The sequence below is a fragment of the Trachemys scripta genome, chromosome 2 (assembly GCF_013100865.1).
Source record: "Trachemys scripta elegans isolate TJP31775 chromosome 2, CAS_Tse_1.0, whole genome shotgun sequence".
Classification (NCBI taxonomy): domain Eukaryota; kingdom Metazoa; phylum Chordata; order Testudines; family Emydidae; genus Trachemys; species Trachemys scripta.
This window is the reverse complement of record NC_048299.1, coordinates 91,365,897-91,392,515: the sequence shown is the minus strand read 5'-3', so window position 1 is coordinate 91,392,515 and position 26,619 is coordinate 91,365,897. Positions and strand designations below refer to the sequence as shown.

Below are 26,619 nucleotides of genomic sequence, written 5' to 3'. Positions count from 1 at the left end.
TCCCTTAAAGAACTTTTCTCCTAAAGCCATTAATGGATTAAAACAAAACAATATGAACCAAAATAATCTTGCTCTGACTCAAAGTAAGGTTTTTATTTTTTAATATTATTTTATGTAGTAGTTGCATTCCAATTGTGCCCAGGATATACAAGGCACTTACCATACACAGTTCTTGGCCCAAAATAACAATCTAGTAATAATAATATAATATGTATTAGCTCTTGAGTAGCACTTTTCATACATAGCTCTCAAAGCAGTTATAAAAAAAAGTAACAGGTGGGGAAACTGAGGCACAAGGACATGACATGATACACCCAAGGTCACACAGCAGATCATTGACAGAGCTAGGAACAGAGCTGATATCTCTGTAGACCTGATCCATTTCCCTATCCACTAAGTCATTCATCCTGACCATTTATGTGTAAACAGTGTATGCCCTGGGCTCATTAATTATGCATATATACATACATCTGCTGTATGATAACTCTCTTAACTGACATACTATTACTGAATTGTAGGCTCCATAGTGTCTTGTGGCTAATCATACTGTAATCTGATATTAATATTAATCTCTGTACAGATTTAATTGTTTCACTACACTAGCTATAGTTTCGGCATTCGTTTTGGAGGCAAGGCAGGCACACTGTTGATTAGTTGTTAACACAGGGATCTGGACACTAGGAAATCAAGGTTCTGTTCTCACTGCTGCTAATAAATTATCATCTTATCTCAAGCAAATCACTACACTTCATGCTGAGATTTTAGATGAAAGGTGTTACAAATGTACAAAGTGCTTTTTTACAAATCATTTAAATTTTTAAGTTTGCTTGGTATTTTGCTTAGTTGGCCTGACTCCCAAAATGCAATCCTTCATATCTGAAGCACTGAGTGGTGAAAACTAAAAAGTAGCAAAGCTTAGTTTAGAGGAATGCATGACTATCCTTTATTAAATATGATTGATGAGGATCCAGAAATATGAAAAGTTATTTTCATAAATCTTACCCCATCAGTTAAGTACATGTCTTTGTGTTTATTATTGTTTGCAAATTTAACTAGATGTTTAAAGAAGAAGGAGTGAGAGTTACGGGGTGGGATTTTTAAAAGCACTCAGTATTAATTCTAGTTCCATTGAAGTCAATGGGAGTTCTACTATTGACTCCAGTGGGAGAAGAATTAGGCTCACACTAGGGGCTTGTCTTTACTACAGGGGAGATCAACGCTGCTGCAATCGATGCAGCGAGTGTCAATTTATCGGGTCTAGTGAAAGCCTGCTAAATCGATGGCAGAGCACTCTCTGGTCGACCCCGGAACTCCAGCTCTCCAAGAAGAGTAAGGGAAGTCAACTGGAGAGCGTCTCCCATTGACGCAGCGCAGTGAAGACACCTGTGTAAGTCAACCTAAGCTACGTGACTCCAGCTACGTTATTCACATAGCTGGAGTAGTGTAACTTAGGTTGACTTACCTCGGTAGTGAAGACAAGCCCTAAGACTTAGATGTTCAAAGTCCATGGAGAGTGTAGGTGCCTTAATATCTTTGAGCGTTTGGCCCAAAGTGCAGTGCTGTTGACTCTCTCACCCATAATTACTTTACTTTGAAGACAGTGGAAGTTTTGCAATCAACTTCAATAGAGGTAGGCTTGGGCACTACCATAGCAAATACAGTCCTCGAGAAATAATGGTCAGTTAAAAATGGACCCACACATGCACATAAGACTCTCACCAAAGTGCAAAACCTCTTTTTCCTAATCAATGCTGCTGTCATAAATAATGTATGAATCGTTGTGTAGTACACTCTATTGTAGCGTCCTAAAATAGTTAGATGCAGTGTATGTGTAAGCGTATGTATGCATGTTGGTAAAGCATTTAGTCTAATCTAACTGTTTTTTCCTTTGGGTTTGTAAAGCTACCATATGGTGATTATTTTAGTACTTCTATGAATTAGTAAACAATGTTTTTTCTGGCAAATAGTTTATCTGGTGGATGATATTCTTGTGTTTTCTGGGGACATAATTAGTACCCTGAGCCCAATATTGCAAGTACCAACTACTGAGTGTGGGGCTTATCACTTTGAGTAATAACGTTGGGATCATTTGGACTACTTAGAATTGTTAGCACAGTGCTCACTAGTAAATGTTTGCAGGATCAGGCCCCAGATTTCCAGGGAACAGAATTTCTTGGTATAAAATACTCTTTCATTGGCAATAGGCATATCGTTGACAACTGGTGCCAAGGGGTTAATTGGCTTATATAGATATTGTATTAAGCAAACTTAGTCATTTAACAAGGGATATATGACCAAACCTATTCATTCAGTCATGCGTCAGAATAGGACTGCATTTGTCTGAAATAACAAGGACGATTTTTTGTTGTTCAAATTCTAAGATCAAATAGAAATAAAAACTTTATTGTTTTGCTGACAGTCTTCTAAAGATTACTCACAAAAAGACCTCCAAACAAACCCATAGGCATATTTATGTTTTCAATTCTCCAAACAATACAGAACTGAATGGATATCAGAGGAACAGCATGGCATAGATATTAGCTCTTGCCGTGAATGACGTACTGGAAAATGATTAAATATCAGGATTTGAACTTTGACATTTTAGTAATATAACAAGAAGTATGAAAAGGCAATAATAAATTAGGCTATGTTATAATATTTCATTCCAGTTGGTTGACAAGCTTTGTTCTCTAAGATAGATTATTGTTCTATCTGAAGCCTTAGCACAATGTCATGTTTAAGATGCCGTAGTTAAAGATTGCTTACTGTTTTCAAGATTACCTTTTATTTTTCAATGCACTAATAAAAGGGTCATTTTAAAAACTTAGGATAAAACTTGGCATGAAAGTTTCCAGTCTAGAATCAGATTGTTTCCTTTAAAAATAAGGAAATGTTTGAATTGTCATACAGTTTTTAAAAAGATAAGCAGTACAAAAAAGAAAAACAACCCTAAAGCCCACAGTTTTATATCGATTTCAAAACTACTTATTAAGGCATAAATAAAAAAACCCCACCACCTTTGGTCCAGATTTTCTTTATGCTGGTACAAAAAGCTCAAATAGCCCCTAGAGAATACTGCCATGTTAGCAGCGTTCTACGATTGGAGTGAGGCTGGCGGAACAACTATCCCAGCTCTGTTCCCAGCATAATAGGTGGAGACAGAGAGGTATGCAGGGACAGAGTGTACTGCACTACATCCCTGCACAATTTAGCGTAGTCCCAGGACTCAGAATTAGGAAAGCACAAAATTGGCTTAAAGTAGGGTGACCAGATGTCCTTATTTTATAGGGACAGTCCTGATTTGGGGGTCTTTTTCTTATATAGGCTCCTATTACTCCCCACCCCCGTCCCGATTTTTCACACTTGCTGTCTGGTCACCCTAGCTTAAAGCCACCTTAGCTCCCCATTCTCCTGTTCTTGTGACAGCCACAGAAGTTTAAGAATACCCAATCTCAGCCTAAATTTAAGAATAGATTATTGGATGGAATTTGGGGGAGATCCCCTGCTTATCTCCCATCCTGGGATACGTGGCTGAATGCTAAAGCAGTATGTGAAGGTGGGAAAAAGCAGGGGGGCATTAGTGGGTGAAAAAAATATGGCATTTTTTCTGTTTCCTTGCTGAATTCTAAAAATATTGTGACTAGCTCGATAGTAGGTTCAAAGAACAGCTAGAATATTTTGTCAATTTTTTTCCAGTTGTCCCCTTTATCCCCAACTTCTGGGTGTGCAAGAGCTCCAACCACCTTCTGCACCAGCCCCAGCCACCCATGACTGACAGCCAGAGCTCTTCATCCCACCCCCCAAAAAGCACGCAGCTTGCACCTCCCTTGACACATTTCCACACCTCCCATGGGAGGCCCACCCCAGAGTTTGAGAACAGCTGATCTAGAGGCATAAAGGGTCTCTAATGCTGTCAGTCCCCTGACTTATAACCTTCCTATCAATGCTGCAAATGAACTTAGTAACAGTTTCCAATAAAACTGAAACTCTTTGGAAAGCCCTGAAGACGTAGCCACTATTTAGTGTCAATAGAAGAACCATGGCAGCCCCACTGAGATTGTATCGGGTACAACAACCTGTGAATAGGGCACCACATCTTGGAATAGGTATAAATAGTTCACTCTTGTGCCAGATACAAAAGCCCTATAGTTGCTTCCCGAGTAAAGAGAAAAAAACAACTGCAGAAACAAAGTGAGGAAATGTTTCTTCAGTGTTACAAGGAAAGTGCAATAGAATTCCAACACTTATATTTATAATTTTGGTGTATTTTATTGTTTGTAGTTGACTATAAGAGTGTTACCTATATATTTCAATGTTTGTTTTACGGGTTTCCTGGCTGCTCCCTCTGTATTCAGTTAAAAAAACACAGTTTGGTCACATCTTTTAATAGCTCCTACCCATTGTAATGTGCTGGCTTTTAATTTTCCTTCTCTTCCAGAAAGAATTTTGAATGCACTCAGTTTTTGTTTTTAAAAAGCTAAACAGTAAGTTAGTAAAAGATGTCAACGGTCTTTGGTTTGATGAGGATTTCTGTGGTTGCAGTTGTAAACAGCAAAGCAAAATGTCACTCCATTTCCCGTGATAGGTAACTGTCAAATCAAATGTCTTACCTACTGGTCATAAAAAGTGAACATTGAACAACAGTGAACATTAAACACCGCGGTATCTGCAGTGCTGCATAGCTTAATGGCGAGTGCTGAACAAGTATTGCTGTGTACCTTGTTTAAAAAGGTTGACGTCTTTATTAAATCATCCAGAAAAAGTCATGACGAATGGGAAAGATATGTTTACTGGTCGAGCTTCAAACCCCAAGCTCCCCACATGCTGATTGTACCCCTCCTGCACAGAAGATGGATCAGCTGCTTGTTTGACACCCTCCTCGCGTCCTGTGCAGAGTTGTTTACAGAGTTGGTATCTGCACAGGGGGAGAGGCAGAGACTTGGTAGACTGACAGTGGGCGGTTTACAGCCTTGCATTATATGGGTGGGGTGGTCTTGACATGTGTGTGTGTGTGTGTGCGCAACTTGTCCCCTTTCAGCCCTGAAGACATTGCCTGGAAAAGGGCAATCAGCTGTTCCCTTAAGCACTCCTCTGGTGGGGCAATGGAGATAAGAAGGCGTTCGGAAGGCAAGGCAGGAGGAGGACCACTGGGTGAACAGAGCCACTGTGAAGGTTTTATCAGGGTGGTTATGTCTCCAGCAGTTCCCTAGAAACCCTTCAGGTGTTGGGGCCACCCTACAAATCATCCCTGAAGAGGAACAACCCTGCTCTTCCATGCTTTCTTCTCCCATAGCCTCCACCTGTAGATTTTCCCGTGGGGAGGTGGGTGTTATCTGGCTCACAGAGTGATTTAATGAGAATCAGCTGAATATACCATTATGAAAAATAGAAGCAGTAAACACAGCCCCATGGTCTCTTTTACTGAAAGCTGGAAACATCTCTGTCTCCAAAGAACTATTCAGAGTACAATAGGTATAGTGTTGCCAGGGCCTCTGGGAGTAGATACAGCAACACTGAGGCCCCGATTCAGCAAAACACTTGCATGTGCTTACCTCCCTTTGAAGTTACTTTAAGCACCTGTTTAGCTGCTTGCTGAAGAGGGATGGGGTTACTGAGGTGCTTAAAGTTAAGCACACACTTAAGAGCTTTCCTGGGCTAGGGACTTAGCTACTATGGTGATGAATACTACAGGAAAACATATGGGTAGATTAGATAGATTGTAACACTGGGTTTATGCAGATTTCCTTCAAAACGTCGGATCTCCGTGGAGATGGAGAACCAGATGCCTGCTCCCTCTGCAAGCCTCTTATTATACAGCAGGTAACATAGAAAGAGCTCCACTCGCCCACAGGATATAGAGATTTTCGCTTCTGTGAGGGCAAGGATGATTATGATACAAAATTTACAAAATCAGGCGTGACGTTCCAAGCAGTTATTGCTGAAGAAAGTGATCCCGCTCCTATTGAAATCAACAAAAGTGTTGCAATTGCATTCAGTCAGAGCAGGCTCGGACCCAAAATAGAACCAGCTACATAAATTCATTATCTGTCAGGGTATGTGAAGATCTGTCATGTGCCATGCCAATGTCCAGTGGGCTGCCATCATTTTTTGTAGTTGGATTGTCACTGAATTATGCTATGAAGATCTCCCAAGTCCATGCTGCTTTATTCTTTGTCCATTATTTACACAGTGCTCAAAGTGTGCTAGGTGCTTTGTTGACCCATAAAACACAGTTCCTACCCAAAAATACTTACAATCTAAAATTAGACCCAATATTAGGAAGAAGCAGCTAATAGTAAGGGTGTGAGAAAGGGAAGGACAAATATTTGCTCTTGTTTGGCTATGTAACCTTTGATCTGTTTTTGTTGTCTGGTTTTTGTTTTGTTTTGTTTTTATAAAAATAGTGAGGGGAAGAGAGTGAAACAAGGTAGCTGAGGTGATTAGAGGAGGATGATAGCATGTTACACTCAGATGTTGGGGAGAAATCAGAAAACATTAGTCTGGAGTTGAAAAGTTTAATATTGAGTCTGATGACACTCCCATATGCTGCCCTGTACATGCTGCTCCTCCTGGCCTGTTGGAGATTAGTGTTTTCCAGGGACCTAAGGCCTTTCATAGTCTTCTCAGAAGCTTGCTGGGCCCTGTGAGGGAGGGCTTTCTGGATGAAGTGTCCTTGAATGGCTCCCATTTGATCTGGAAGGGGGGAGGTGGGCTGGCTTGTCTGGCTTTTAACCCTGTTCTTGCTGCTGCCCTACTTGGCTGTTGACCAGTTGGAGAACAAATGATTGAGAATAACATAGACTTTTAGCCTATTGATAAAATCCATTGAACAGTTTACTGATCAATATTCACCAGATAACATCAAGGCTTTTGCTTTGTGACATTCAATGTGGATTTCTAATAGTTCTTGATTTGTAACCATAGCCAAAAACCAAGACTGCAGAATGATATTGTGAGGTTCCAAATTTGTGCTCTCAGTGACTTTCAGGTTACCTTTGCTCAATTTAACCAATCCAAGTACAATATTTTCTACCCTGCTGGGATGGGAAACTCACTCTGTGATCTGATGTCCCACAGTGTTCTTTCTGCCCCTTACATCATTATCAGTTAAAAAGATTCTGTGACATGAACTTTACATGTCAATTTTTGTCAATGAACCACGAAACCAGTTTCTTCTTCCATAAATTGTGAGTTTTACTGTGGAAACAGCATTAAAATCTTGTTTTGATTAGTAAAGCAATGATAACTCAAAAACAGACAGAGAAAAGATGCTTTGAGTAATGGTTGCTTTTCTAACTATAACTACACTTTAAACGCCTGTAAAGGTTAATTGGTCACTGGTTAGGTATTTGTGGATAATTTGCTTGGGTCCCAATGAAATTATTCCATTGCCAGAGTTTGCTTTTAACACACAAAAATGCAGGGGCGTAACAGAAATGTTACAGCAAAGGGACATTTTCAGGTGTGGAAAGCAAAAAGGGGTTTACCTTGAAAATAACCTTCTCAGTGAAAGAAACAGATAAGTGCCATATAAGTAAAGAAAAATGGAGAAATACAACCAAATAGGAAAAAAATCTTTATTCCCCAAATGTTATGACCCCCGTGTATTTCTTTCAGGGAGTCTGGTATCCAGTTAAGAACTAATAACATTGATCTTTGTCCCATTCGTACATTAGTGTTTCTGAGCTGATATCTGAGCTGAATTGACTCTTACCTCAGATTACATTTTGTTGCCTTATAAGTGACAACAACAACCCCCACTGACTGCGGTGTATATGTTACGAAAATACTTTTCTCTTTTTTATTATTCTGTGTAAGCCAGCAGCTTCAAAGAAATGAGGTGCCCCAATTGGTCTCACAGCTGCTGCTTGTCTCTGTTCTGTATATACGCTAAATTAATTGGAAAAACAGGGACAAAAAGGCATTTAGTTCAGGTCAGCTTGTTCAACTACAGTAAATATATGACAGGCTAAATCATTGTCTTTCGTGAAAGAACTGGTTGGCAAGGGTGAGCTCTGCAACCCTTCCTTATGAAAAAAGTTTTTTTTCCCAGTGCCTTGGAGCATGGATGCTGTGAGAGGAGGTACTCGGCACAGAGCATGGGCATGGTCTTATCAGAGTGTGATGTCAAGGGGTGTTTTCAGGACAGGTTATTTGTCCTCCTCAACCATGAAGTGGCATTTCAGCCTTAGTTCGTTACAGTTTTGTGGATGTAGCTTAAGAAAAAAATTCTGTTCCTCCTTAATAACAGCGATGTGGTTAATTACTGAATTCTTGTTGTCGGCATCAGGTCAGTTTGTGGCGCCATGCTAAAAACAAACATATGGAGAACCTTTGTTCCGTTGCCGTCTGGTTTTTGGCATCATACGTGTAAATGAGTATGAGTGTATTGTCAAAAATAGTTGTAGAAAAGCCCAAACCTCGTAGTGGTTTACAAACTGTGGATCATCTGTATTTTTTTATAAATAGAAACATGCACTTTACAATAAGGATAAATTGGCAAATCAAGGAAATGGGCGCAGGTAGATCTTCTTAAACTTCTTCCAGTAGAATCATAGAATATCAGGGTTGGAAGGGACCTCAGGAAGTCATCTAGTCCAACCCCCTGCTCAAAGCAGGACCAATCCCCACAGATTTTTGCCCCAGATCCCTAAGTGGCCCCCTCAAGGATTGAATTTACAACCCTGGGTTTAGCAGGCCAATGCTCAAACCTCTGAGTTATCCCTTCTTAGAAGTTGTAAATTATTAGTCATCTCAGCATGCATTTTGTATTATAGCAGAAATTGATATGTGGTGTACATATTTAATGCTAGTTAGATTGGTTTTCTTCTGAAATCCAAAGGAAAAAAAATATGGAGTGATGTAACGTGTAAACTGAAAACCGGCTTACATTAAAAATGGGTGAGAGAAATATTACTAAGGATTGGGTCAGAGAAGAACTCGTTCCCTATTCTTTTCTCTCCGGGCAGTGGAAATTAGTGGAAGTTATTGCATGTTCAACCCAGTTGTTCTTTATAGAATGAATATTACCTTACAGTTATTTTTTCTGTCCACGTTTGTGATCTTGACTATATAGATAATCTTTCTTTTTTCTCTCTCTCTCTTTATTCCAGGCCTTCTGCCTTATCTAGTAGCCCAACATATTCAGATCTTCCGTTCATTAGAATTTCCCCACACAGAAATCCGGCTGCAACATCAGAATCTCCCTTCAGCCCTCCTCACCCTTACATTAACCCTTACATGGACTACATCCGATCACTGCACAGTAGCCCGTCTCTGTCCATGATCTCGGCAGCCCGTGGACTCAGCCCTACAGACGGTGGGTTTAAGACTGGCTTCCTGTTTGCTGTCATTGTGGCAACTTAAGTTATATTAATCTTGTCAACATTTCTCTTGTTCAAAGCAGCTTCAGCAGATTTGTCAGCCATATTCATTATGTCATAAATGTTTCAATACTTCATCAGCCTGTTGCTGGTCATTTGTACATTTCACAAACGTTGAAACTTCAGCAAAAAAGAAGAAGTTCTCATTCAAAATTAAAAATGTAACAATGTTTATGGCTTTAATATCTTCCTTTTTGTGGGACAGACTGTGGGTATGATTCTGACCTACCTTAAGCCAGTGTAAATCAGGAATGCCTGCACTGAAATCAAATCAGCTCGTATAAATCAGCATATCTCCAGCGAGTTCAAGAGATATATTGTGTGGGAAAGGTCTTTTCCTTTATTAAAATAGCAGTTTTATTATCTTAACAACACACTCACTTGCTAATGAGGGTCATTATATCTCTATTTAACTTAAATTGAGCTACACCAATTTACACTAGCTGAGGATAAGACGAATGAAATTTCACTCATATGAGATATGTGATTGGTGATCAGAATCAGGTGCAGCATATTTAAATGACTCATATTTAGGCAGCATACAAGGAAAGTGATGTTCCCTGAGGTCTGAGTATGATGTAGATATTACCTCCCTGTTTATTCGGATGTAAGCTAAATTATAAAGGACCAAGCTCTGCAATCTCTACTCAGTCCTTAGTCAAAACCCCCATTGATTTAAATTTGAATTTTCCCTTAGTGAGCAATGAACAGAATCACATGTGGGCTGGATTCTGAGAAGTGTGTTTTTTAACAGTATATTAGTAGTTTGATGTTTCAAAATTGCTATATTGTGCTGAGTGGAGTTATAAATGGGCCAAATTAACAAGTGAGTATTTAGTGAAGATAATTAAACTACTATTTTAATTAAGGAAAAGCTCTTCCCAGTGCTCACACAAATTTACAAAACAGACACACTGCCTTTAGCAGAATTTGAAAAATGAGTAGTGTACTCGGTTCAAATGGATGACTAATTAATCCTCACTTGTAAGAGCCTATACCTTTACTATAATCCATTAGTTATGGGTGCGTATTCTTTTTATGAGAATAAATTTTAATGACCTAATGTCAATCAAAGTGTATGTATGCATGTAGGGATTTCCACTGGTGATATAGACAGCCTGGTTGTTGTGTAAATCATTGTTAATTCTACACATTTTGTTTTAACAAACAGTGTTATATGATGACTGGCAAAATCATTTTAAAAGAACACTTTGGTGATTATTCAGAAATCCTTATCTTGCCACAAAGAAGTTCTATATGTTTATTGTAGAATATGTATGATACAACTTTTTAATAGCTTTTTGAAACATCTCTCTCTTTCTCAATCTCTGACATGCCCTTCTCCCACAAATATTTTTATATTAATATATGTACACGTATATTGGCATACACACATACATATGCAGAGAAGTAGACATACATTCACTGTATCTGCAGTAAAATCTGTCTTAAGTGATCTCTCAAGAAACTACAAATTAGACAGGTTAGAACAGAACCAATTGTAATCTCTTATGGCAGTGATTGTATTTATTTTTGCAAACTGTGTACAGAATTGAACATATTGTAGGCACTAAACAAATAAAAGAAAATTTAATAAACTTTCATAATAAATAAAGTTAGTACTCAGTTTATGTATTTGAGCAGAGTCACCTCTTAAGACCAGAGATTGGCTAATAAAGATAGATTCTAAAACATTCTACTGCATATTCTATGTGTATTTATATATTTGATTTTCAATGTATAGGTACTTACATAGCACGATGATAGCCACCATAGAGTGTGTGCATGTATGTGAGTATTGTGGTATACATACAGCATGTAAACTATGCAGTATAATTTGATTTATAGGCATACCGCCATGAGCCAAAAAAAAGTCCTGAATTCTTAAATAGCCCTAATTATGAAAGTGGAAGCTTTCACACAGCAAAATCCTTGGGAAATATAAGTGGACAAAGAAAAATCACAAGGAATTGTGTAAGGATTTATAGCTTTTATTATCATTGCATTTTAGTTGCATTGTAATTACACTTTGATGGCGTATATTTATAAAGTGAAAGAGTTAAAGTGGTAATATAACTTATGAAGAAAATTTATGCATATACAGGCTTTTTAAAAATATTGATATAAAGAACAATTTAATACCTGCTATCAAATGAGATTCCTACATAATTTCACTTATACTTTAATTCCACCTCAGTTGCACATGGAAATTAAAAAATCAGCATACGGCCATCTCTGTTGTCCAGCTTGAAGTTTCATAGGTATCCCAATAAAAAAACTGTTTGTTTAAAGGTTGTAAAATATGTTTCATAGAATTCATAGTTAGCTAGGTTAGCCAGTCAAGTATGGAACTCTAAAGCTCTTATTCAGGCAGATCTACCCAGATCAGACCCTAAACTCCCTTGTTTGTTGACAGTTCCTACCACATTTTGGACTCTACTGGAATGCAAATAATAAATAATAGTTCAAGTGTATACCTGTGTACACACACAACACTAAAGGTATAAGTGGCTTGATTATAAATTCTCCCACACACAGTTTGCATTTGAAGGCATGTAAAATTATGCTGTTCTTATTAAAAGTCATGATGCCAGTTAAATTGCTTTAGGTCAATTAAATAATTTTGGGGGGGTTCAGTCCACAGTTGCATTGATCCTGGGATGGCCAGGGGCCAAACAGGCCATCGCATAATGTAGAGCAGCTTTAAAGCTGCTCTAAATTATGCAACTTGTAGACAATGGCTACAGCAGCTGAGGATCTGGCTGAGTGCTTTGTATACCATGTCATTGACTCACCCAGGAAAACAAGCGGTGTGGAGCCAGCTCTGCTGGCTTTGGTCCACCCGTGGATTTCCCACAGCAACACAAAGGAACTAGAGCTGGGGCTGAGAACTGAGCCAATTGTTGTGTATTGCAGTAGTTCCCACTATGCAGGGGGTGTGATTCTTTTCTGATTTACACAGATGTAAAGCAGGAGTAACTCCACTGAGGCTACACTGGTGTAAAAGCTGGTGTAAATGGGAAGAGAATCAGGACAGCAGTCCTTGCCCTGAACAGCTCAGATTCTAAAGGTCCAGTCACAGGGCAGAGCTAGATTTAGAATCCCACTTAATGGGGTAATCTTGCAAATATGCCCATGAGGAACTTTACCTATGTGAGTACCCACATTGAGCTTTGCTTTTATAAAATACTTATATATTTTAAAAAATAAATTGCACATCATAACTGAACTCAATTACCCTTCAACCAAGCCATTATTAATTTGCCAATTTCTTGTATTTAAAAAGGGTCTTAAGGAAAGATTTCTTAAGGAAACCAAAAATTCTTTCAATTTATGGAACATTGGTAATATAGTTATGTGCTCACTATATTCCTTTATAGGTTCTGAAGCGTTTCATTTTAAAGCTTGCAGCCAATGTTATTGTTAGTTAACCCAGACACTTATGTCAGAAAGCTCAGGAAGTGTTTTAAGTGTGTCTGGAAAGATATCATGGTCGTCTACTACTGTAAAACTTTAAAATCAATGACTCAGTGTAATGAGTGAGGTTTTTTTTTTAATTTGTGGTCAAATATTTTTCTTGTAATTTTACAGAAAGTGACAGTGGCAAGGTGTGGATTATATTTATTTTAGAAATCAATTTGTAGTTTGAAAACAAGAAGAATGCTTCTCAGCTCACTTCTCTTGCGGTTTCCTTTCCTGCACTGTCTAAAGTCCTTTTATTTTTCTTTAACATTTCCTAAAGTTTGATTTAAAATAATGTTTATTCTTCATTTATGTCAGATCTCATGATATAACAGAGAACACCTTTTATTTTATAATATAGTGAAATACTCTGTCAATCCTATTCCTGTATGAGCTCCCACCCCAACTCTGCCATTTCATTTTTCCTTTTAGAATAAACCTGGATCCTGTGTTTGTGGTGTTTCATTTAGGACATGATCCTTCAAACATTAATGCAAATAAGCCACTTTACCCGTGTTAGTAGTCCTATGTGAATACAATTATTCAGTATTTGCAGGATTAGTAGTTAAATTTGTATTTCCACTCAGAACGTAGCCAATGAAATGGAGGAAGAATGGCACTGAATCACAAGTATAAATAGAAAAATACTCTGTTGCTTTACAGCACTTAAATCTGAGGATCTCAAAGTATTTTATGTATATAATGAACCGTGCTGCACAACATTCTTATGAGCACAGTTAGGGAAGTATGATTATCTCCACTTTACAAATGGAGCAGCTAAGGACCAGAGAGGTAGAGTGATTTGCCCAAGCTCACCCAGGAAGTCTGTGGCAGAAACAAGAATAGAACTGATCTATTCTAATGACTAATCTTTTGCTAAATCCATGAAACCATCTATTAATAATTGCAGCATCAGAGGGCCACTGAAATGAAATATTAGTCCAATGTTACTTCAGTTCATGACATGGAGTTTAGTGATGCTTGAAAATTGTATGGAGGAAAAACAGATCATGAATAATTTTTGCAGAAAAAGAGGGTTTTTTATGAGTAAAGGAGATTATCTGCAGGGGATTGGATGATTCATGAACACAGTAATGGCATATATAGCCTCTCTCCTCTATGGCACTGAGCCTTACACACCTGAGTAGACCCATTGAGGTCATTGGGACCACTCTCATGAGTTCCATTACTCACGTATATGTTTGTAGGATCGGGAGGGCCTTACTCATTAACATGAATCCAGCCTTGGCTAAAAATGCCTATAAATTGTTCCTGTCTGACAACTAATTTGCTTGAAAGAAATTAGTTTGTCCTAGTTCAGTTTTGCATTTCACAAAATATTCCCACATTGATGACATCCTTTCAGTATTCTCAGCAGGGCATTCAGAGATGTGAATGAGCATGGAACTTGACCTGCTTTGCAAGAGGTGTTTCAGGTTAAGATTGAGACACGTTGACGCGGGAGAGAAGCTTTTGCTGTTTGTGGTTAGCTTTTCATGTGACTAAATAAAACATATTAGTTTCCAGGCCTGTCAGTCAGTCTGTCACTTTTAAATTCACTTAAAAAAATAAATATAAAAAATGAGGTCACTGTGAATGGTAAATGTCACTGGTAAATGAATATTTTATGTCTTGCCATTTTGTGAATGATGTCTTTGCAGTATCACTGGTTGAAGTATGTTGACTGCACAGGCATATTGCAGATGTTGCGTTGCTTTAAAAAATAAACAAGCCAGTTTAATAGCCAAAGGGAAGCAGTGGAGTAATAAAATTTTGCCTCTTGTTTGTCTTACGTCATTAATGGTGCTTTTTTATGTTGTGTTCTTAGCTCCACACGCTGGAGTCAGTCCAGCTGAATATTACCATCAGATGGCTCTATTGGCAGGTCAGCGCAGCCCATATGCAGACATTATTCCTTCAGCTGCTACTGCAGGAGCTGGCGCCCTTCATATGGAATACCTTCACGCCATGGATAGTAAGTGATCATGCTGGAAAAAGTGAGACAAATAAGGCCCTGATCCTGAAAAGAGAGCCCCATGGGTGAATTTCCTATGCTCACGTGAAGCCCCGCTGTCAACAGTAGAGCACTGTGCAGATGCAGAAGTTTGTACCCGCATGGTTCTCTTTTCAGGATTGGGGCCTAAAAGTAGTTTAAGTGAGAGGTGGCAAAGTGAATCTGATAATAAACTTTGAAAGAGACTAGGGAGAGAAATGTGAGTGCTTCTAAAAATAAAGGGCTGTGGGTAAAAACTAACTTGCAGTGGACTCCTAAATTACTAAATACTTTTGAAAAGGTTACCTTACACTAGCAAACATTAAGTCATGTTTATCTTTAATGTTGATATTTTTGTTCCTGTTGACACCAGTATTCATTGTTCATAAATAAACATTTACATCCATTTTCCTAACCTTAGTTTGTGTCCCTGTCCCCTCAAAAAAACCCAGCAACCAGTCAATGTGAACAACTCTTCTTTTATAGAATTTGTCTAAAACATCTTGAGAGAGCAGCAGATATGTTTAAAAAATATGTATTCTAGTACTGACTAAGCTTTGAGATTGTTCCTGGCTCAGGCAACGTGGATGGCCAAATCCCCAAGGATGCTGCCTCAAATATCTAAGCTATGTGCCTCCTTCCACCTGCTGCACCATCTTCAAGACTTTTTATCGTGGCCTCCATTTCTCTCAGCAAAGTTGAGTGGAGAGCACTCCATCTGAAGCTGCTCACTGCTGCTTTTTAGTCAACCAAAGGGAGTTACTGTTAGTATTGAGTTGTGCAAAGCACTTCACTCATCAGCTGCTAACGCTGTCTGTGGAATCTTCTCATTCCCCCCTCTCCACCATAACTTGGGAAGTAAGAGACTGGGGCTAGGAATCAAACAGTGTTGCCTCTCATGTGGCAGCACAGAGCCATACTATGCTATTAGAGCAATGGTTTAGCCTGTGACTCTTTTAATTCCTTGCCAGCATGTGGTTTCTTCAGGTCTATATCTCATTATTGACCATGTTCCATGGCTGCTGATCCCAAGGAATCTACATAGGATGTAAGAATTATGAGGCTCACATGTAGAAAGCATGATGACATAAGAAAGTCACTGTTACAAGGAAATTCATGTAAATATATGTTAAATAAGTGACTGATAAGTTTTGCAAGTCAGGCAAGATATATTGTACAGGAATTGAGTGTGCAAATTAAACGTTTTTATTCTATTAGTCGTAAAGAAGGTGAGCACATTTTTTAACAATTCAGTTTCAATTACATATTCTATATTCAATTACTGTGCATGGTGAATTACAGTAGTTAAAATATTCCAAACATACTCATTTCCTACTCGGAGGTGCTTATGAAAACCAGAATCTGCTGTGTGGACATTATTTCTGATAAGCTTCACAGAAGATGGAGTTTTTCAAAGGGTTTTGAAAGAGAAGGGAGAGAGTTGGGGGTGGGGGGATAAAGGGCTATTAATGTGTTTGACACATATTAATAGCAACTTATTATAACATTCATTTTCTGGTTGATGGATGGTTAAAGACATGTAAGTATAATAATCACACTTGGACACATCGTCAACTCGTGTAACTGTCGTAGCTCCACTGAAGTCAATGGAGCTATCCTTATTTACACTAGCTGAGGATCTGGTCTACTGTCTATAATCCCTTGAATCCCAAAGTGCTTGATATATAATGGGCCCAATCCAAACTGGCATGCTGACCTACTGTAATTTGCCTGGTCAGCACTTACCTACCACCATGATGGGCATTCTAGAAAAACCTAAAGAGATGGATAAACATTTTGTTTCACTTACACAAATAACCCCAGAGACATCAAAAGACTGACTTGTGGAGTAAAGGCTGGAGGATTGAGCTTGCTATAATATGCATAGAATTACAGCTTCAGCATCACAAATAATTACCTCTTTTTACTTAAAGGCAGGGGTGTTGGAACAATTTGTATAGTGGAGGTGCTGAAAGCCGTTGAACAAAACTGTAAATCCTGTATATGATGGGAACCACTTCAAGCCAGGGGATGCTGCCGCACCCCTCGTTCCAGCACATATGCTTAAAGGAAAGGATATTGATCTTTGATGCATATGATCTCTGTACATTCATAAAAAAAATTGTCCTAAACATAATCTCAAATAGGGACAGCTGTACAGATATTTGATATATGCACTTTAATTTGTTTTGTGTTTGGTTTTAAAGTTGAGATCACACATTTGCGATTCATTATAGCAGCAACTTTTCAATTAGGGATTATTTCAGTACTAAAGACAAAAAAATTGAAGCAGTATTATGCAAATGGGTTGTTTTAAACAGTAAATAGAGAATTAAAATAAGAGCAAATCCTAAGAAGGTCACTTAGTCTCACCTTCTCTATTTGATGAGAATGTGTTTAGTCAGGCAATAGCTTCTTTTATCTAAAGAGAGGATGAAGTTACCCTTTTACTTTGTGAAAACTAATTAAAACTATCTTAACTTGCATGGATATACAGTAAATTAATTGTCATTAAGTAGGCATCTGAATGTCCTATCATTCATCATGCTAAAGAAAACCCCTTTCTTCTTTGTCAGAATTTTAGATTAGAAAAGAGAAACAAAACAATTAGCAGGAAGCCAATATTAAGATGCTTTTTTTGAACGATCAGAATGCCCATATTTGCATTATGATGATTTTAAAAGTCCTCATTCCACCCTGCCCCATTTTGTTAAAAAGAATGAAAAAGAAGTTGATAATTTCCCTCATTATTTGCGACCAAATTCTGAGAAAATAGCTGATTTGACCCACTGAAAGACCCCTGCTTATGTATTCCATACAACAATGGATCAGAAACAGAGAATGTTCTGAATTTACTATATGGAGAAGGTGTGTGTGTACCTTCTAGAGCCTCTAGACTCTACTGTAATACAAATAATAACCATATGCATTATGCAGAAGATGGACACAGAGCTTTATACAGAGTATGGGTAACACCCTGCCTTCTTCCTGCTTTATGGTGCTGGAGAGCCATTTTTATTGGGGTGGGGGACAGGATGCTTGGTTCTTGTGCAAGGGGTTGAAACATCCTACATGCTCTGAAGCCTTGCTCTGTGGGAACTTTTTGGTGAACTCCCATTGACTTCAGTGGGAGCAGAGCTAGCTAGGTCCACACTGAGTGCTTTTGACAGTCCCACACTGTAAGACTTACTGAGGTGTGACCTTTTGACTGAATATAGGCTGAGTTTCAAGAAACAGTGGGACAAGTTTTGGCTAGTAGACCCATTCCTTCCCCCTGTGTGTCATCAAGGGATTTATGGGTTTGGAAACCAAGACAAAATTCAGGATGTGTACTTCCATAAAGTAAAACCAAACTTCTACTGATGCCTGTGAACCAAAACCACCAAGTTTCACAGAGCTCTAGTTTATTTTCAGAAATTCAAACCTGTCATGTTCACAGCCTTCAAAGAAGACCAGTTCCTTTGGCATGTTTGAAGAAATGTGATTTAAAGGAATAAAATTATACGTCTGAAAATTGTTCCATAATAATTGATGCTAAAAACTTGAATTCAGAAATCGAATTCATGGACCAATTTGCAACAAGGCATATTCCATTTTGGAAAATAATGATTGAAATTGACATCAGCTATTTTAGAAATGAGCTCCACCCTCGGAATCAGTCTTTACTTAGAACTCTCACTTTGATTTTTGCCTACACATTCCTGTCTCAAAGCTTCACTAGCTGCTATTACAATTTCCTTGAGTATAATATCTACTCCACAAGGACTAGATTCTTAAACAAGTCTGTCTTCTGCTCTGTAGAACGCCACAGCCTATCTTCTATTTTCACTCACCTCCAAAGTTGATGGTTTTTCAGTGCTTGCTCAGAAGGTGAATGGAGTTTAGTGAATCACCAGCTCTGCATTTTTGGTCTCCAAGAATCTTATTAAAAGAATGGAATGCGATCCTTCATTGGAAGAATACTATGAATAGATAAACATCTCAAATTAATAAACGCTGAAGTGTTTGTGTTTAAAATATATGCCAGAGCAAAGCTGCAAAGTTTATTTTAGCAGTCAGAGATGCTTATAAATTGTGATCTATTTCTTTTTATAGTAATATACGAACACAGAATATTGTTATACTAAACATTTTGCAACATAATGAATGATCATCTCATGTTTAAAACCTTTTAGGAATGTAAAACCTAATTCAATGGTGAATACAAGAAAAACAGTCATTTAATTCAATTGGATTTTCTATTTTGAAAGTCACTGCCTCACTTGAAGCAAGTCCTACTTTTCCATTACCAAGTACTGTGGGGCTCTCATTTGGACGTAACAATCATCTCATGTGACACAGGAATTCTCTGTTTACACGTAGAACTGTTACCCCTTAGGAAATTGGCCAAGTCCCAGGTAGATGCAAGTTGGGGTCTGACTAATTTCTAGATCCAGGTGAGACCACTATGGCATACTGTCCCAAGGAGAAAAGAAAATCTGGGGCTATTGAATGATAAGGCTGAGTCAAGGCTCCCTGTTATAAATCCACTCCGCTCTGCCTTTCCCAGCTGGAAACCACCTCTTTGTCTCTGGCCAGAACACTTTTGTGCCTACAACAGAGCCAGGGGATAGGGAGGAGCTGGCCCAGAGCTCAGAGTGGCTCTGTGCTGAAGAGAAGGCTGGCTGCTGATAGCAGTTGGGAGGGACGAGGGAAAGAGTTTGTGAGCATTTGAGGAAAAGAGTCTTTTCAAACTGCCATAGCATGACTTAGGAATGGGTTGGCTCATTTTAGAGAGGGAAGGGAGAAGGAGGGAGTCGTGCATTTGTTGAAAGTCTCTGGGGCACCAGGATGAGGATAATCATACTTGGTAGCTCTGTGCAGTTTGTTAAGGATGAGTATGCTTCTCTTCAAACTCTGAGCGGTAGTGCAGACGTGGGTGATACTTATTTGCTGCAAGTGTCTTCTCCTGGGAAATGGGGTAAAGAACTGCCAAATGAAGTTCTGATGTTGAAATGAGACAATGCTCTGATCAGCAAAGAGTCAAACTACAACTATGTTTGTAGATCATTTATCAGGCTGTCTAAGCTTTCACTTCAGATGAGAAATGTAATTTAGCAGGGTTCATGTTATAGTATTTTTAATGATCGCTTCATTTTCCAATGAAATCATTGGAATACATTTGCAGCGGAAAACATAACTAGCTGATATTTGATTTATAAACATAGTTGTGGTTTGCCTTTTTCCCAGTCAGAGCATTGTCTCATTTCAGTATCAGAAACAGTCAGTCTGTGCTTGGCAATTCTCTAACAAATTCCCCAGGAGAGGACACTTACATCAAGTAAATGGCAGTCACCTCTATCTATACACATTCAGATCTGGAATTCTGATCAGTCAGAATAAATATTTTTAAACTTATGTCCTAAAAATTGAATTTAAAATCTTTCCTAAATTATTATTAGTAACATCCCTATGCAGCGGCCAGGATTCTCATGTTAAAAACAGAACTGTAACATGAAACAATGCCACGCTTATCCAAAGAAAGTGATCTATGCTTCCCTCATCATGAGCATGTCCAGTGTCTTGTGATCAATCCCATTCCTATCAGTCTGAGGAAAATAAATGATTGATGCTTTTATCCATGTGACTACAAGGGGTGTGTGTGTCAGCTGGCGTAGAACATAGCAAGGAGGATTATAAATAACGACAATAACAATGCTGTGAATAACAGACCATTTAGCTGTTCAGTTGTGGTCTAGTGGATTGTGCAAAGAGTCCTGTTTGCCCCACTCATTTGATGTTTCACTCTGGATGACGGTACTTCAGTTATCCACTTGGTAAAATGGAGATAATAATAACTCACTTTTAAAGTGCTTTGAGCCAGCTCCTTAGCTAATGCAAATTGGCATAACTCCATTGACTTCAGTGTAGCTGTACCAATTTATATCAGCTGAGAATCTGGCCCACATGAGAGATATAGATGAAAACTACTAAATAAATGCAAAATATTACTATGTAGTTATTCTTTTACTATCACATGGATCTTGTATATCCTTAGTAAATGCACAGCAACTTTTTATAGCCACTAATCAATGTTTGTACTTTCATGGAGATAAAACATATCAGGCTTTAGAAGTATCAAGGCACTGCACTTAATAAAGTAGTAGACGTACACACAGTACAATAACAAGCTCATAAAAAGAGAGAGAAAACAGATTGAGTAAAATAGCTTGAAGTAGCTCGAGGGAAAAAATAAAATCTTCAAGTTTAAGTTTTAAATGATAATTCAGCAGCATGAATATCCAGTGAGAAACTGGAGGAATAAAGATGGGGGAACCCAAACCCTGATCCCAGATCCCAAAGACAATTCATACCCTTGTTGTCAGTCTTAGCAGAGCAGCCAAGGTCAAAGAGTGTTCCAAATTAAGCCCAGTTTATGAGGGGGAGTATAAACAGAGATCAGATCACAGAATTATATCAACCATAAAACAATGGCTTTAAATGCCAGATTTTGAATGTTGGCTGAACACACACAAAAAGGGGCAACCAATACAGATGTCTAAGGAGAAGAGTCAAGTGAGAAAATTGCAAGCAATGAAAATTAAGAAAAGCTCTGTGATTCTGTGCCACTTGCACGTTAGAGTAGTGGTAAGAAGATTAATTGGAAAGCTATAGGAAGAATTGAGACAGGAAAGAACCACCGTAGTTTTAGCCGCAACATTTGTTAAGTAATCATGAATTCTGGAGATGTTTAGTAAGTGGAACTGAGAGTTGAAATAATGTATGAAAAAAACAACAAATCATAGTCAAAGAATACATCTGGATTGCAAGCATACCCTAGAAATGGATGAAATACAAAGTCAGCTTACCTCAAAATAAAATCTCCAGCAGGAGAAAAGCAAAGTGAGAGAGCCTAAAATGAAAATGGCAGTCTTACTATATTTAACAGTAAAATTAGCAAGCATATAGTTGAACGTATCCATGAAATGTGTAAACAAAGAACATCAGGAAATTTGGGAAAAGAGCAGATCTCTACATCAGCTGTCTTTAACAGTAACGAAGGCCCTGAATCAGTTATGTATTTGAGTATTTGCTTAACTTTAATCATATGGATAGTCCTGTTTGAGTCAATGGACTACTCACTTATTTAAACTTACACAGATGCTTAAGTATCTTGCTGAATTGAGGTCTAGAGCAGTGGTTCTCAAAGCCGGTCCGCCGCTTGTTCAGGGAAAGCCCCTGGCGGGCCGGGCCGGTTTGTTTACCTGCCGCATCCGCAGGTTCAGTGATCGCGGCTCCCACTGGCCGCGGTTCTCCACTCCAGGCCAATGGGGGCTGCGGGAAGTGGCGCGAGCCGAGGTACAAACCTGCGGATGCGGCAGGTAAACAAACCGGCCCAGCCCGTCAGGGGCTTTCCCTGAACAAGCGGCGGACCGGCTTTGAGAACCACTGGTCTAGAGCACCAAGTAGTGGGAAGTATGAAGAAAAGATAACAGAAACCTGTCACCTACTCTTAAATTGTTGAGAAGTTACATAGAGCTGCAAACCATCCAATTAGAAAAATAGGACTTGAACCAAGAGTGTGTGGCCCTGGACATCAAAATTACATGGCACGCTCCAATATTGCCAGTTTATTTGATTGAAATAAGAAGTACAGGTGGTATTATTTTCAATACACATAATTTGGTTCTAGAACTTTGATTACAATGAAATGGAGGATTAGATGAATCAATATTAAGATGAAGTTGAAGGTGATATCTCCCATTAGCATTGATAGAATTGTGGTTACAGGTCAGGAAGAGTACAGACCCAATAGTGAAAGTTTTCAAAGCCACAGAGAATTTAGCCATTCATGTTCTGTTCATTTTAATGGAAGATGTGGTATTGCATCCCATGCCCTGCTCTGAGAAGCTTAAACTGTAGTTTTAAAAAAATGGATACACCCTCCTCCACAAATCTCCTTAGATACTTGAAAAAATTGAAATAAAATCCTAATGTCTCTTAGCCTAATGCTGTGAATGTCGAATTGATAACTTCTGTTGATAGAGCATTGTTTTATGGCATTATTTTATTCATCCTTTTTATTTTTGCAGCTAGCATTGGCCAGGCGGAATTATGATCAACAAAGGGAAAGCTGCATTTTAATCTCTATTTTGTATTTTAAAAGTTTATTTTTGGCTCTTTGCATTGAAGTGGCAGGGGTTTCAGGGAGCGCCGATGTGAGCCACTGTCTCATCGCTTGGGCTTGAATTAATGATGTGAATGTCTAAGCAGCCATCAGATTCATAAATCACCAGAAATGAGAGGGATAACATATAAAAGTCTTTTCCTTTTGTTTAGCAATTTATCATTTTGCTTGCACATTAATAAACAGAGCTCCCCTGAGGTAAGCCACAGGAAGATAAATTTTTCTTCCTAATTTTCCTCAATTGTAGCCAGTAGATCACAAGTGGAAAGAGTGGGCTTGTAACAGCATGTTGTGACTCTTTATACCCATCGCCAGGAGTCATAAATAAACGGGGAAGAGTACTTTGGTAGATAATTATTTTTGTTTACATAACAGGTGCCAGGTTTCCGAGTCCAAGGCTGTCAACTAGACCAAGCCGAAAGCGTACGCTGTCCATATCGCCCCTGTCTGATCATAGCTTTGACCTTCAGACCATGATACGGACATCTCCAAACTCCTTGGTCACAATTCTCAATAATTCCCGTAGCAGTTCTTCCGCTAGTGGTTCCTATGGCCATTTATCTGCAAGTGCAATAAGGTAAAAATTCTGCAAAGTATTGCTTAATTGTTTGTTACAGCATTTTTGGTGTGTATGATGCTGTATTATATCTCTTACACCATAAACTTGCATGGCTGCAAATATACACACACACATGTGTTTCTCTTTATATGTCTATATATATGTATATTTTTGTGTGTCTATACCATCTATCTTTTTGACTGGAGCTAAATTTATAGCACCAAATATTTTTCTTGCTTGGAAAAGTAATTAATAGAGAACTTTGAGACATTTTATTATTCACTAGAGGTAACTTTCAATCTAAAGGGCAATAATGGTGTATAAATATACACAGAGAGAGAGGTTAATATTCAGATATAAAGACATAGGATGGGATTGGCACTTGTGCACCTGAGTCATTTCAATGATTTTGAAAATCCTGCCCATAAACACAACAGACAGCAAAGTGTCCCAATGGTACTGTGATCAAAAATGGGAAGCTCAAGTGCTTTCAGATACTATCATTAAACCCCTAGATATTTGTCTGATAGCTTTCCTACTGTGTGTATTTAAAGGTAAGTCTCTCTAAGGCTAGATGACATGTATCTTCCTTTTCACCTAAGAAATATTTCTTATGGTTAGTAGTCTGTTTCCAGATAAAAGGATACCATACCTTAAAATAAGGTAAGCAGCTCCCAACACACTTGCAAGAGTATGGCAAATAATGTCTCTATCCAGGCACAACAAGGAACCTCCGTTCTATTCCCTGGTCAATTATATTTTCCTTCACTATTTGCACATGGGACAAAATAGAGGAGCTACTCACAATAGAGCTTGTGAATTCCACTTTGCTGCTTCATTTGTACATGCAACAAATCAGCAAGAGTAGAATGGTGGAACCAGGGGATTGAGAGAAGAAGAGTAGAGCGGAGAGGTGGAGAGAATTTGCAGGGGAAGAGGAAGGGGGACAAGGAAGCAAACCGGACAGAAGGAGAAAAAACAAGAGAGCAAAAGCGGACAAAATAAAAGGAGATCAAGGAACTAAAAAAAGTGTCAGTAATGAAGGGGGAAGGCAGAACAAAGAAGAAACAAAAGCAGGGACCTTGAAGTGTTTGTGACGTTGCTAAATTTTAACTGAAAAAGTTCCTTCAGCATTCCAAAAAAATCTCAAAAGTCTCAGAAAATATTGATTTTGCATTTATGGCACTCGAACAAAGACTTTTTCTGATTCCTGGCTTAAAAGCAGCCTCCACCTTCAATTTGCAGCTGGGGAAAAGAGCAAGTCCCCATAGCAATTTCTTGAGAGTTAAAAGGTCAGTTTTTGGCAACGTGCAAACCTGCTTTTCCAATAAGAAAGACACACTTAAAACTTCAAAAACTGGCCATGGGACTTTACGCAGCTGGAGAAGATGGTGAGTGCAAGTGGTGTTTAGAAAACATGACTCTGGCAGACATTTAAAGTGACAGTACTGTAAATACTTAATATAAGCAAAAGTGCTGTTGTTTTTAACACCTCTTTTTAAATAGTCATATTTCAAAGCTCTGCTGTACTTGAATAGTTATATAGTGTTTTACAGGTATGATGTCATAATTCTGAAATACAACTCGGCAATCCATCGAAGCATAGTTCCAATTTCCAAGTACTGTAACTGTGGAATATGACTTTTATCAGTAGCTGGCAGTGATTTTTGGCCACATCTGTTAAATATATGTACTATAGAGGCATACTATTCCCACTGTTTTTAGGAGGAAATGACACTTCCAGTATGAACCAGAAGCTGGGACTGGACAGCAGGGAATGAATCACCTAGTAACTGCCCTGTACTGTTCATTCCCTCTGAAGCATCTGGCATTGGCCACTGTCAGAAGACAGGATTCTGGGCTAGATGAACCTTTGGTCTGACCCAGTTTGGTCATTCTTAGGTTCTTATGAACCTCCTTCTCCATTGTATATAACTTTGGGGAAGAAATTCTATGCAGAAACTTGGAATAGTTAGTCTCTTTCTTGTGGTAAATATTATCCCCAAGATTGAAAATATTTGGTTCCACTGTTTTTGACGTATAGGATCGCAAACACAAAAGGCACTCCCGCAAGTGCTTATTCACATGAGTAGTTTTGTTCCAGGCAGCTGAGAAATTTGAATAAGTGCTGATCAAAAACTGAGTAAAGTCCTAAGGATTTGGCCCAATAGGTCTATTCATGTGAGTTAACAGTACTGAAGAGAATAAGGTTTGCAAGATTGAGGCTATGTACTTTTAAGGTTTTCAGAATTTTGTGTTCATATTTTCTGAGCATGTGTAATGGAAAATTTCACACCATTTAATCATTTTCTTTTTTGATAAGACTATAAATGTTCAATGTCAGAAGTGGGAAACATATTCTTACACCCTTTCCACTGGAAACGAAGAAAAGGAGAGGGAACAGATCTTGAGATCCTTTAAAGGGTTACCCAGAACATTTTGAGATCTTTTTCTGACATTGCATCTTAATTGTTTGTTTAACACTTTCAAAACCATGTTTTAAACAATCGATAACTCCCCTTAACTTTTCTTATCTGAATGTGTCTACAAAATAGTTAAACCTAAATACACAGCAACATGTGTCTGATTTGTGATGACTAGATTATCTAAAGTCACAGTGAGTTGCAGTAAGTACATTTCATAGTTCAGGATTGCAGTAGTTCAGTAGTCCTGTAGATGTAGTTCAAAGTTGCAATAATAGGGTTACCATACTTAAAAAATAAAACAAGAGGACACTCCACTGGCCCTGGCCCCATCCCTTTCCCACCCCTGGCCCCGCCCCAACTCTGCCCTTTCCCCACCCCTTCCCCAAAGTCCCGGCCCTAACTCCCCCTCCTCCCTCCCAGCCACGCGAAAAGGGCTGCCCAAGCGCTACCGGCTTCACGGTTTGCCGGGCAGCCTCCAGACCCTGCACCCCCGGCTGGCGCTTCCCCAGTGCAGCTGGAGCCTGGGAGGGGAAGTGCCCAGCCGGGGGCGCAGAGTCTGGAGGCTGCCTGGCAAACCGTGAAGCCGGTAGCGCTCGGGCTTCGGGCAGCCCCCTTGCCTCCGGACCCTG

The 26,619-nt window shown here is 38.8% G+C and overlaps 1 protein-coding gene across 4 annotated transcripts in view; it reads left to right on the top strand.

The window, feature by feature from the left end:
• The window catches only part of GLI3 (GLI family zinc finger 3), a 258,797-nt gene that overhangs the window by 166,553 nt on the left and 65,625 nt on the right, over positions 1 to 26,619 (top strand). For all 4 annotated transcript variants that reach the window (XM_034761252.1, XM_034761254.1, XM_034761251.1 and 1 more), the window contains 3 exons: positions 9,114 to 9,319; positions 14,674 to 14,820; positions 23,381 to 23,582. In XM_034761252.1, the coding sequence (XP_034617143.1) occupies positions 9,114 to 9,319; positions 14,674 to 14,820; positions 23,381 to 23,582 (555 nt within the window). The remainder of the gene's footprint in view (positions 1 to 9,113; positions 9,320 to 14,673; positions 14,821 to 23,380; positions 23,583 to 26,619) is intronic.